At 40.2% G+C, this 13,231-nt stretch overlaps 4 protein-coding genes across 4 annotated transcripts in view; all 4 read right to left on the bottom strand.

Annotated features, from left to right (window-relative positions):
• Window positions 1-1,686: 1,686 nt before the first annotated feature.
• C922_04686 (hypothetical protein) lies at window positions 1,687-2,388 on the bottom strand (the record flags this gene model as incomplete). Its single annotated transcript, XM_008820265.1, has 1 exon — window positions 1,687-2,388. One exon carries the CDS (start codon window positions 2,386-2,388, stop codon window positions 1,687-1,689), a length of 702 nt encoding a protein of 233 aa, XP_008818487.1.
• A 440-nt stretch (window positions 2,389-2,828) lies between these two features.
• C922_04685 (hypothetical protein) lies at window positions 2,829-3,278 on the bottom strand (the record flags this gene model as incomplete). The annotated part of the gene is made up of 1 exon (XM_008820264.1): window positions 2,829-3,278. One exon carries the CDS (start codon window positions 3,276-3,278, stop codon window positions 2,829-2,831), a length of 450 nt encoding a protein of 149 aa, XP_008818486.1.
• Window positions 3,279-7,951: 4,673 nt separating this feature from the next.
• C922_04684 (hypothetical protein) lies at window positions 7,952-9,754 on the bottom strand (the record flags this gene model as incomplete). The annotated part of the gene is made up of 2 exons (XM_008820263.1): window positions 7,952-9,484; window positions 9,671-9,754. The coding sequence occupies 2 exons, from the start codon at window positions 9,752-9,754 to the stop codon at window positions 7,952-7,954; spliced, it is 1,617 nt and encodes a 538-aa protein (XP_008818485.1).
• A 2,235-nt stretch (window positions 9,755-11,989) lies between these two features.
• C922_04683 (hypothetical protein) overlaps window positions 11,990-13,231 on the bottom strand; it is a gene marked incomplete at both ends in the record, with an annotated part of 2,247 nt that continues 1,005 nt past the window's right edge. Inside the window, one exon of the mRNA XM_008820262.1 lies at window positions 11,990-13,206. Coding sequence (XP_008818484.1) covers window positions 11,990-13,206 — 1,217 coding nt within the window. The remainder of the gene's footprint in view (window positions 13,207-13,231) is intronic.

Genomic DNA, 13,231 nt, shown 5'->3' with positions numbered 1-13,231 from the left:
TACTTTTATAGAGACAAGCAACAGATTAATAGAATGTTTCTGGTTTAATAGCAACACGTGAAATATCTCAGGGATTGTTCTAATGATGATACATCTCAAGACAAAGAGTATTAGATAGACAAATATAGGGTGGATACGTATACTCTTGAGATTATAGTACATTATGACCACTTCCTCTTTAATGGCTGCCCTTTTCCTGCACATTTCTTTATCTTATTAAAGCACGTCTTATATAAAAATCGCTACTTCCTAGACACACTTGCGTTTCATGGAATACTAGGAGATATTAAAATATAGAGAAAACTAAGTAGCTCAAACTTCAGATTATTCGTTTCGGGCTCCTCATGGCTTCAGGAGGATTCCTGCTGATGTCATCCCTTCCTTAACAGCCTTTACCGTGAACAAAATCAGGATCTCCTTCTATTCTTACGGGATCGTGTTTCTGGTGCTGCATTTTCTAATGGTCTCGAAGTCATTTCACTCTTTAATTCATATTTTACTCCACTGGGAAACCAGGGATATGATGTAACGGTCCCCTATGCCCAGTTGAAGATTTCACATGATTTCCCTCTTGCTAAATACTTCAATAGGCTGCAATGATGCATACATCTGTTAAATCACTATTCTGGGGACGCCTACCCCTAACTACGGGTATTACTGTTCACATAAAAAAAATCCGGCATTCTGTATGGTACGGCGCCCCAATATATTATCTGTGGATATCGGCACCCCCCATTCCCGATGCCGCTATTACAGAATTCCTGAGACATCGTATTCCTCCAGAGCAGTATACACTTTTAAGTACCAGCACTAGCTGTATCTACACAGTACATCTGCAAATACTCTTACAGGATTTATAAAATGAAGAGAGCGACATTTAATGGATACAACTTCTAGTGGTATAAACAATGCGTATGTTATAGACACATAAAAAACAGTTGTATTCAGGGAAGTCATTCTATTCAGATACACTGCCGCCCTCGCGCTATTTATATTCTTGAGAGAGGTTAATCCCTTAATAAGGAACGCGTTGAATCTGATATAATTAATCACTAAGATACAATCTAATCCAGAATTAATATTCCCTACCCAATCCAGATCAAGAAAGCCCCTGTTTGTATGTAGAGAGACTATCCGTGAACATATGATAATACTTCCAACGTAATGGATGATTTGAAGCCATAATAAGGCTCACCAGTGCTGAAACTGGAGAAGTTTGATGTGTGCATCACAAGTGATCTTTACTTTGTGATTTCCACTTCTCCCCTTCAGATAAGAAGAAGCATGAACGCAATCAACATACAGAAAAGTACCCCCAACTGTTTCTATATTTTCTTTCGTATCTATTCTGCTGATATTAGAGAGGAATATGACAAATCTTGTAATGGAATGTTTCTGGGGCCTGCTCATCCTTTTACGTAGCTAGACCAGCTGCATAGGAGAGAACCCCTCTTGCTACATCACGGGTTGCATAAATATTAGGAGGTCCATCTTTTGGTCTCGGATTACGCTGCCTGAGCACCCCTCGAAAAATTCTCTTCAGTTGAAATCCAGGATCCTTGTGAGTAAATATATAACTATATTAGTGAAATAATAGTGAATATTTGGCGTTATCATTCATGCTGGCGTGCTCATGTAATGGACTCTCCTTGTCTTTCTCTACCCTCCTGACGCTCCCAGTGCTCATTACCGTCGCCTCCTGGAGAAACACGAGTCAGGGCACTCCCGATCCCATATATGCCAAAGAATGACGGCTAAGATTAACAGAGGGAAGATAGGTAGAGCCCGTAACCAGACACTAATGTTTTTCTGAGGTATATTAATGTTTCTGATGTCCACCCAACGCTCCCTCTTATAATTAGGCGCCCTGTCCTTTAATCGCGTACGCATAAAGTAACCTCTGCAATCATAATGGATATTACTAGTCTTTTCCACTCCTGATGGACAGGCTTGTGAGAATATTCCTGATGCCGTGAACTCTGGAGGAGCCTGCTGAATAGCGGCACAGGCTTTAGTTTTCACTGTATCCTGTAGTGTTGTCCACGGTGTTTTTATTCCTATGGCATCTGTCACTTTCTCCCAATTAATACAAGGGTTAGCAACCCCCGCACAAAACCACACGTTCATTATGCAGTGGACCAGTTGACGTATTAGATCCTCCCCTGGTTCTCTCCTTCTGGATGCTTCTCCTTCCACATAGCTTCGTAGATATCGAAGCATGTCTCTGAAATCGTCCTCATGATCTTGCGGAGCCAGCTCCTGAAGCAGGAAATTTAGTTCTTGATAATTGCTTCCATCAGTCGCTCCTGTGTTAATTGCCTCCCAGAATTTAGGGCAGAGGACATCCCACCTGATATGTTTTCGTGTTCTTGAATTTAATTTCCTCATTTATAAGTGATAAGTCGTAGAAGGAATTAAATGCGAATAAAACAATTATCTGCCCCATAACCCATGACTTACTATAACTGCTTTCTGTTAGAGAGGATGCGGTCATTTCTCTCATTCACTAATGCGTTTCATGTTCTGTTGAGAAAATTATGAGGATGCGCCTCAGTGTATGTTTTTTTCTCCTATGTATTCTATTGCATTATTCATCAATTTATCCTATCCCTAATGCGATGATAGCCATGAGGCCTTATGTTCCTGAATGTTCCCTTACTATTATATAGATCAGGCTCCTTAGTACAGGGGCAGTAACGCTTATCTTTAACCCTTTGCAAAATTATAGGCTTTATATTCTTCTGACAGGCGTGCTGTTGCGACATCTCCTGTTTCCTCTATCCTAATGTTCTGTATTCGGATCTTGTGCTTCTGCGAAATTCCTGGCGTCATTGACTCCTGTTTATATGCGAAGGCCCTGGGGTCTCTATGTAATTTATCGCCTGCGCCTTATTTCTCCTTCCCGAGTGTATGTATGACAAGGCGTCGTCTCCTGAAGTTAGTTTTCCTGATATTCCTATTATTATAAACGCCCGTATGACCAGGAAGCCCCCCTTTAGCTGCTCACTTTGGGCACAGATATATGCCATATATCTGTTCCTATCGAGTTGTATGGCGCATTTATAGGTTTCCCAGGCACTGGTGGTCCTGTTCTCGCGGCCTCCATCATTGCTCATCTTGATAGCTACTCTCTTGGAAAGGGAATATCCGTGTGCCTGTTTCGCAGTGGTTTCACTTTTCTTATCATCCACTGAACTTGCCTTTCCACTTCGGCTAATACGAGGCTTGGCTAAAAGAGTTCTCTGTAAAGCATAACTGCTCTTCTTTGAATGTGCCATATGTTCTTATGGATCTTATATATAAAGAAAAAGAAAATGCAGCAACCGCACTCTTTTGCTTCCTCTAATTATAATATTCTCCGTAAGATATAAAAAAAATATATATATACTTCTTATATGAAAATTACAGCTTGTGCAAAGGATAATAAATTAAATACTGCGATGAGCCAAATATACGTACATATATATATGTATATACATAGGTGTACACATATGTGTTTATTCATAAACAGGTTTCCGGATAGTACTGTTCATTTCGTTGCTACGAAATAGTGTAATTCTCAGAAATTATTACCTAGAGCATAAAAATTAACTCCTTTGTGAAAAATAAATGCAACTTGTAAGAAATTTGCACAAACTTATCTTTTAAGAAGAGTAAGAATTTATGAAAAAAACTCTAATGTGCAAACATATAAACATTGGAAATATAATATACTAATTTTTGCCCCTTTTCTTTCATTATTCTAAATTTATATTAAAATTTTTATCATAAAAGAAAAATTAATATTCGTATACCGCCAGTTCTTAATTCGGTAAACGAGAAAAAGGAAAATAAAAATAGAAGGGAATAAAATGACACAAATTTGTTAGTCAAAATGTACACATGAGAAGCTTCTTTCTTCTCATTTTGCACTTAAAATGAACTTCATTGAAATTTATGTCCTAACTATATCTATATACCTAAATTAATATTCTTATGCCTAATAAAGTAAATCAAAAAAAGGGATCAAATTATTAAAATAAAATACGGCACAATTAAGAAGAAATTACGTAACAGAACATATAAAAATAAGTTATCGTACGTTTTAAAAAAAGGCTCCTCTCAATTTGAACAAGGCTAATTCTTCAATTACTTAGATCGAAGAAAAAGGAAAGAAATGCATTCTTCGCCTATATTGTCCTTCGCCCAGAACATCCTATTTTTCTCGAAGTACACTGAACGCACAATGGAGACCCCAAATTTATTCTCACAGAGCATAAGTACAGATATATACATATATATGCTCATTTTTAAACTCAATGGAGAAATTTCTTCTCATAAGGAAAAATCACTACCTTCCCTTTATCAAAAAATAAAGAACGTATTCTCGAGGTATCGTTAATTGTTCTCGTTTAAGAGTTTCTGTTCTTCCCCCTTTTTACACAAATGTCTTATAACACTCGTATGAAACGTAACTTCCTTAATTCCATTTGAATGCACTAAAATACGCACGGGGAAAAGAACAGCACCTCCGATTATTTCTTCTTGGCAACTTCCGTGAAATTTCCATACCTTAAGCACCATGTTCTGCGTCTGTTCCACTTTCTCCCAAAAATGGGTTAGGAGGAACATGAAAGGGAAGGCACCAGGGCGCATTCTTATGAAGGCTTCTTTTCATAACTGTGTAGGCGCAAAAGTCTCAGTCGTGCGGGGTGTTACATATAGATAGATATGTATGTATGTCCTAACAATACTCCATCTTTCAGTCCTAGTCATTCTTTTCTCCATTGCGCACTGCAGTTCCCCATTTCTGTGTGTCACCGTTCGTTGGCTGCTGTACTTCCATTTTTTGCCCTTTCGGAAAGGAATCTTACTCAGTAATTATAAAGCGGCCCTTCCAGCAGAGACATCCTTACCTATTATAAATGAGACTAATTCTTCTTAAACAATGCATGCAAACTTCCTGCTAATATTTGTGCACACATATTTCTCGCCTGTTCCCACTTCTTTACTCTTTCTTAAAAATGCGCCTGTGGCTTCGGATGCACAAATAATACATAGCATACTGTATGACTCGCATTACACATAAAAATTACACTTTCGCCAAAATCTTCCTTTTCTTCAAAACTTCACAGGGAACAAACTCTGTACTAAAAATAAAAACTATGGAGTACTTTATTACGCTTATTGTGATCAATACGGTTGCCTCTTGAAATAAACTAAAACGGACGAATAAACGCTCAAAATGGTATATATCCATTTACTTATTTTTCTCCTTACCGTAAGAAAATTCTTTACATGAAGGTACCATACATAATTTTTTTACGACCACTTTTATTTATTCTCCTTGAAGGAAAAAACGAAAAAATCGGTTTTCCTTTTCTTAGCGTTATATTTTTACCCAAACATCACAGCATAACAACTGTAAGAAAAGAATAAAACACATATAGAAACTACATATATTGCACACATGATCGCTGAATAATAAGTGCTCGTTCATCTCCAGTCCCTTTCGAAACAGAGGATTGCAGCCTGAAATGTCCTATCTTACATGAAAAAAGACAAAATGTCCGCTGGGTACTTCTCGCGATTATTATGAAATCTTCTGAGCGCTCAAACTAGGACATTTATATCTTCTGCTATCGATCCACTTTCTCGAAAAAGTATGCCTGTACGAACAGTTTGCTTTGGAGTGAATTATCCGTCCAACGCCACGTAAAAAATGCTCTTTTCGAACCGTATCTTCCTCTTATTTGTTTGTTATCACTTAATGTTCGCAATGGTGCTGCTGAGGAATCCAATTAAACACAGAAATTATTTTCTGTCCAAGTAGCATTTACAATTAAATTTTATAACTGGATTAACCTTCTCATATGAAAGATAAATGCATTATTATGTACTCCTTTTTTTACTGCAAATAAATTTACAACGTCGTTTTGTTATTATTTCTACTATACTATGATATATTATTAATTTTTCTAAAATCTCGGTATTTACAAATTATTTTAATTAATTTTATATTATTGCGGTTCCTTTGATAATAAACATTGAAACAATACTTTTTTTATTCAATTTTTTTTTCTTTTTAAACGTAACATGTATTAATTATTGCCTCTATGTTTGTGTAAGTAAAATTCATTTGATGTGCATTTTTCTTTCCTCTTCCAAAAATTTATTGCCTCAATAGATTTATCCACCTTGCACAAAAAAAAAAAAAAAATTCACAATTTATGCGAACGTAAAAATAGACTCTCCTTCTGCCACATCTAATTGGGGTCATATTTTTATCTTCTCCTAAGTTTTCAAAAAAAAAAGGAAGAAAATACAACCACCTATTTGATTCGTAAGAGTAACTCCTTTCCCAAGTGTAAAAAGTAACCTCTTCCTGAACAGGCTAGACATTCAAATATGCTCAGCCTCTTTGGAGACGAAACACTTAAAATGAGAACGCGAGAGGGGCAGAAGGCCATTGCAACAATCCTAAATGGGTAAAGCTGCGAATGGCTACTTACCTTCTTCAAAACGATTTCCCTTAATTCATCTGTGAAAATGCGGAGGTTGTGAGGAGGGGGAATCGCTCCTTAAAGCCCTGCTTCTTCTACATTTCGCCATTTTGTAAAGACGATCAAATAATATCGCTTTAAAGTTGTTTTATCTCAAATGGAAGTATGCAGAAATTGTCAACACCCCAATCAGGTGCTTCCCCATATGGGGCGCTTGACCCCTTCTCCACATGCTGGATGCACACTCCAATGGTGGTAAAGGGCACTCTTTGCTATTTTAGGACACCCATTGCGAAATGGAAAGGAGCGGCGCGCTTTTTGAAAGGTGCCGAAAATGGGGACCGCGCAGTAGCAGCTAAACGGAAATAAAAAAAAAAAAAAAATTAAAACATAGTCACAAAACCAAAACGTCAATCACTAAAGTGAATTTCCACTGCCCAATTTAGCTCACAATTTAAGTCAACCTTCCTTCCTCCCCGTCATCGCGAAGCCTTTTCAAACGACCCGCGCGGTTTATCGACACATTTCTGCTAACCTCCTGGGGAAGGCAAAGGACACGCGGGTTGTGAGCAGGCCATGTGTACACGTCCATACACGGCGACACAGTGCCAAAGGAATTACTTCAGCTTCGATTCTTTTGCTTCCAAAGTGAGTACAAATAACACCAAAAGAACTACATCCATTAGGTGAAAAAACAGAAAAACAACACGAAAGGGATTTCTAAGAATGAGGAGGACATCCCAACCAAGACGCACAAAATTAATCATCTTTCCCTGTACCACAGCCTCTCCTCACGTTTTGAATTCATCTCCACTCCAATTGGAGCTACTCTCAACATCTGACTTCTGGGTTCATGTACCGGAAGCTGCTGAAGCGCCTATATATGGGATCACCTCATGGCGGTGTACAACAGCAAAAGCGCCTTCTCGCTCGGGGGAAGGCAGAGGAATATTCTATGTGCTCTCCTAAAGTGGGAATCACCCTGAGTGTTAAAAATATGCCCCATTTGGCAGTTCCACACTTTGACCCACTTGTAGAAAACTGCTGGAAAGTTTCTGTGCTTCACTTGCACAAAGTTATCGCTACACCTTCCTGTTGGCTCCACTTCCATGTGTCGAATAACCGCAGGGGCGTCGGTGACTGAGGAATCGTAATCTTCTTTCAAGTGGAAACTCCATGTGAAACAGAAATTAACAAATGAGTAAAGAAGCACTCAATCATGTGCCTCCTTAAATACCATCCTTCCTTCTCTACTGTAACGAAAAGCGAAATGGCGAGGGGAGAGGGAAAAAGGATACCTCCAAGGCTAATGAATAATATCTCCTCAGGAAGAACCACTCCACACAAACAGCCGTAGACCCTTTTATCCTTTTTATTCCCTTATTACATTTTCTCGTGATTCTCCAATCATAAACGCTCCACCGTTCAGATATGTGCGTGGAAGTTTACATATGTTTGGTGAGTCCCTCCTACGCGTTGTCTTCACCACGTAATTCTTCCATCCCCCCGTTGATGCCTCTGTCCAGGGCTTCATTCCTTCCCTCATCAAGGCTCTCATTCATACTATCATACAAGCTATCACTTATACTGTTATCAAGCCCCTCATTCATACTGTCACACGAGCCCTCACTTCTACTATCATCAAGGCTCTCATTCACACTGTCATACCACCCCTCGCTTCTACTATCATCAAGGCTCTCATTCACATTGTCATACCACCCCTCACTTCTACTATCATCAAGGCTCTCATTCATACTATCATACAAGCTATCATTTATACTGTTATCAAGCCCCTCATTCATACTGTCACACGAGCCCTCACTTCTACTATCATCAGGGCTCTCATTCACACTGTCATACCACCCCTCACTTCTACTATCATCAAGGCTCTCATTCACACTGTCATACCACCCTTCACTTCTACTATCATCAAGGCTCTCATTCATACTGTCATAGAAACCGTCACTTCTACTCTCATCAATGCTCTCATTCATACTTTCATAGAAGTTCGCACTCCTGCTTTCGCCTAAACGTTCATTCCTTCTCTCATCCACACCTCCATCCGTAATCTCGTACCTCACGCTATCCCTACTCTTGTATCCAACGCTATCCCTACTCTTGTATCTAACGCTGTCCCTCCTTCCGTACAGACTGCTATCCCTACTTCCGTACAATCCATCATTTCTTCTGTCGTACAGGCCCACATACAACCTGTCTTGTTGTCTGATACTCCTATTATCATACTCCCTAGCACCCCCGCGATGTGCCCCCGCCCTGGGGTAGGGCCGACTAAAGCGCCTGCTCGAGTACGTCCTAAAAAAGTTAACCATCTTGCTGCGCCAGTAGTTGTCTATTTCCATCCTGCGCTTGTTCCACACCCTTCTGGTTCGATCTATATATCTAAGGAATCGAATCTTAGAAGATGGGCCATGATTCAGAAAACACAAAAAATGTTTATGGTGCCTTCTTTCAAATCGAAGAAAAACAGAAGTCATACATCTGTGCACGTGCATCCAAACTCTGATCCTAACATTCTCTGGAATATCAAAGGTCTCGACTAAATCATCGCAGAAGTTCTTTGCTCTTTCTTGCATGTTAATGTATTTCTTCCTTTCTTGTCTATGCACATTACTCCACAGAATGAACATCTCCTTAACGCTAACGTGACTGTCTAGATTTCCAAGCCTCCAATTGATATCCAATTCAGATAACTCCTTTAGGAAGTCAGCATCTGTGCAACCATAAGGGCATATATCATACGAATTTCTAGGTCTGTATTTCCCTCGGCGTAGCCACTCTTGTCTTGTCCACATTTCGTTAAAATAGTGATCCATCTCGTCCCTGTCGCTACCTATATAGCTACACTCTTCCCACTCTGGTTCGTCTTCCAGTACTCTGTGGTTTATGTTGGAGCTCTGGATTTCCTGCATTCTATTAGACCCACCAAGAAGTCTGCCCAATCTTCTCGCCCTCCTGCGGCCTCCTCGGCTCATCAGTTTTGTCTGCAACGTGGTTTGAAATTACAAAAATATGAAGAGTGCCCCGAGTGCGCGAACAAAAATGTAATATGTGCAACCTCAGCGAGGAATAAGAAGCAAAGGAAATCGTCCAACGGTAAAGCGGCACATCGAAAAGGTAAGCGACGACGAATCGACACACTGCAGAGATCCTACACAGAGTTCACCCACCTGGGGCACACAAAACAGAAGAAGCACAATGAAAGCACTGATCACCCCGAGAAGTGTAAAACCACTTTTGAGGGCCTTTTTCATCCTTCCCGGAAAAGCGACAGAAGGGGTCTTTCCATTCTTCTCATTCCACCACCATAATTTTCTTCCACTTAGGCAAATCCTTCCGTGACATGTTTCCATAATAACGTCCTGAACAAACGCGAGTGGGTGAAAAGGAAGAAAAGTCAAAAGGGGACTTCCCCAGGGGTGAACATCGCGCTGGTAGGATACCGCATGCGCATGCATATATAAACACCTGAATGAACGGCCTCCACCCCCCCCATTGCGGCTGGCCCCCTCAGACCCCGCTAAAGAGTACCCCACCTGGCGACAGAATATCACACCAAAGGAGGCAAATCTACGTCTTTCTAAACAAAAATTCGCCCCAAAATATCTCCGATGAGGTGGGACAACGGATATGACCCTTTCTAAATGGCAAATTGCCAAAAGGGCTGCTACAACGCATCCCCGAAAAATGGTGAACAAAAAAGTGGATAAATCCGCAGTAGTTTCTTTTTTTCATTCTCATAAAAGGAGAACCCAGGTTTTTATTTTTTTATTCAGAGTGGCTCGTCTTTACTTTTTTAATTATATAAACAAAAAAAAAGAAAAAAAAACACAATAAAACATATTAAAACAGAATATAAAACGTACCCCAGTACAACCAAATAAGAGGAGGCAGAACAAAATAAGGCATAACAAACCAATTTAGCCGTGCAGCATAGAATAGAATAGCAGTCCAACCCGCCCACCTAAGTATTCGACAAGTTTAGCCGTTTTACGACAAAACTGCCATGAGGAAAGGTAATAAAAAAAAAAAGAAATAATAAAGTAAATAAAGATGCAATATAACGACGATGCTTGTAAAAAGGGCTTCCCCCCTATACATTCATCGGAAGATTAGTTCAATTTATTCTCAACCGAATCTTCGCTCTTTTCGTATTACATATCGTTCTATAGCACCGAAATGGCATATATAGCAGTTTGGATTTCTCAGCGCAGTTCCGCCACAATCCGAGTAAAACTTATCTAATACCCAAATGGGTAGGGTAGTAAAAAAAAAAAAAAAAAAAATTATGCCAACTTCCAACAATCATTATGTTCACTCGATTAGCCGCCTTATTAACTCCGTTTATCCCCTTTTAACTCCAGAATTTGGATCGACCTTCTCTAGTCGCAAGTGAAACCATCAGATTGGATAATCTATTGCGAACCCTTCAGCGCGGCTTCCTGATCTGCGTCATTTCGCCAACCCCGCTTTCCACAAAAGGGGAAAAAATCCTTTCCCATCAAATAATAATTTTTTTTTTTTCCTCTTGGGGGAAGTGGAACAGGGTGTAGATCGGGGACACTTCCGTAAGTAAGCACTGTTCAAACCGCCCTTAGCAAACATAAGGCAAGAATGGTTACCCCATACACCCGGCCCACCTCTGCTGGCATTGTAAAAACAGCTAGCTCGTACCAGGTGCAGGTAACGTAACACCCCATGAGACTAAATAACTTTTAATTTTCCTCACTTAAAACGTGGTGTAAAAAACTTTCTTTAAATTTCTCTCTCAAAAAAAAATGTTAGATATCGGAATAAAAAGATAGAAACTCCTATATACATATGCACACGTGCGCGTGTGTACCCGCACGTATGCACGAGGAGTTATATAAGAGCGCAAAGCTGTAATAACATGGTAATAGTAGTTGCACAAAACATGCGCACTCTCCTAGTAATCGCAGCGGACACAGGCGCCCAGCCCCCGAAAGGGCTGAATCATCACTGACTTAGCAGAGTGTGTCTGTCTCAACTGGTTCACCAGTTGATCTGCGCATGTAGGAAAAACCCCAAAACGGGGGGAACCTAAGGGTACACGGTATAGAAAAAATTACAGAGTCATTCGCGGGGATCGCTGATTAGCATGTAATCTGTCACTAGTCATCCACTTTACACACAGGTGCATAATAACGGAGGTAGACACTTCTCAGCGGTAAGTTCTCAGTGTAGCTCAGCCAACCTGCGCCACTGCGCATAATCATATTTCCTCTCTCATAGGCGATCCCACGGAATTACTCAGAGAGCTCTCCATCTCAATTTACAACACGGTTGAAACGAGTGCGCCTATGCACACATATAAGTATACTTGGCTTCTTCTCATATTAAAGGGTACACCCTACAGCGGACCTCGCCTCAGGGAAGTGACTCCTGCAGTACTAACATCTCTATTGTAAATTCCTCATCCTAACTTTTGCATTATAACTTGCCTATTATAACTTCCCCATTGTAACTCCTCAATTCACGTCGGCCAAAAAGCGTTGGTATGTGTCAAGCCTTGTGAAGATGATTTTCTTCCAGTAGTTATACATGATGATCCTAAACTTGTTGGACTTATTCTTGTAGTTATTTAAGAAGTCGATAAATATCCATCGGGGGGGCCTTCCATCCTTCAAAAACCAGTGGATATATTTCGTGAATCTCTTTTCGTATCGTATAAACACCCTATTCATAAATCGATGGACCTTTAACCATTCCTGATCTTTAATTTCATGAGGGATTTCACAGGCATCAGCTAGGCAATCGCAGTAGCTCAGTAACATGGTCCTCATGCTATAAAGCTTTTTCTTCTCATTATCATTTACATAATTCCATATGGTGTACATATCCCTCAAATCTAGAGAAGGCAAATTGGAGATTTTCTCATCTAGCCCTTCTTCAGATATGGGTTGAGATAGATCTGAGTTCCTACAACAATAAGAGCAGCCATTATTAAAAGGGTAGTAAATGTTTCCTACAGAATCCCATTTTCCCGAATTCTCACTAGCCTTCACATTATCATGGTCATGTTGGTGATTCATACTTCCATCTAATTTATTGGGGTCTGAAGATTCTAAATCGACTAATAATTTCTTCGATGGATCATCCACAAGATCGACAGAATCATCGTGCATGAGTTCTTCATCTCGGTTTACCATGTTGTCTTCCACAGGGTCCCCCAAACCATTCTTTGCCGTGCCGTCTAATCCGTCCTCCACTGCGTCTTCCACTGCGTCTTCCACTGCGTCCTCCACAGCATCTTGTACTGCATCCTCCACTGCATCTTTCACCCCATCACCCAAGCAGTCATCTATAGTCTCTTCCATATCATCATCTAGATGATCGTCCAGAGCTTCCTCCACAGAATCTTTTAACGTTTCGTCTGAACTATCGTTCAGCATCTCTTGAACGTCGCCACTTACAGTTTCCTCCACTGCGTCTTCCACAGTGTCTTCAGTTGCGTCACTCACACCATTGGCCAACAGATTGTCTAAGGGATTGTCCAACGGATTGTCCAAGAGATTGTCCAAGAGATTGTCCAACGGATTGTCCAAGAGATTGTCCAATGAATTTTCCGACAGATTGTCTAAGGGATTGTCCAACGGATTGTCCAAGAGATTGTCCAAGAGATTGTCCAACGGATTGTCCAAGAGATTGTCCAATGGATTTTCCGAGAGATTGTCCAATGGATTTTCTGAGGGATTGTCCAATGGATTTTC

The sequence above is a fragment of the Plasmodium inui genome (genome assembly GCF_000524495.1).
Source record: "Plasmodium inui San Antonio 1 unplaced genomic scaffold supercont1.27, whole genome shotgun sequence".
NCBI classification, from domain to species: domain Eukaryota; phylum Apicomplexa; class Aconoidasida; order Haemosporida; family Plasmodiidae; genus Plasmodium; species Plasmodium inui.
The sequence above is the reverse complement of the archived record's forward strand: the minus strand, read 5'-3'. Positions and strand labels throughout refer to the sequence as shown.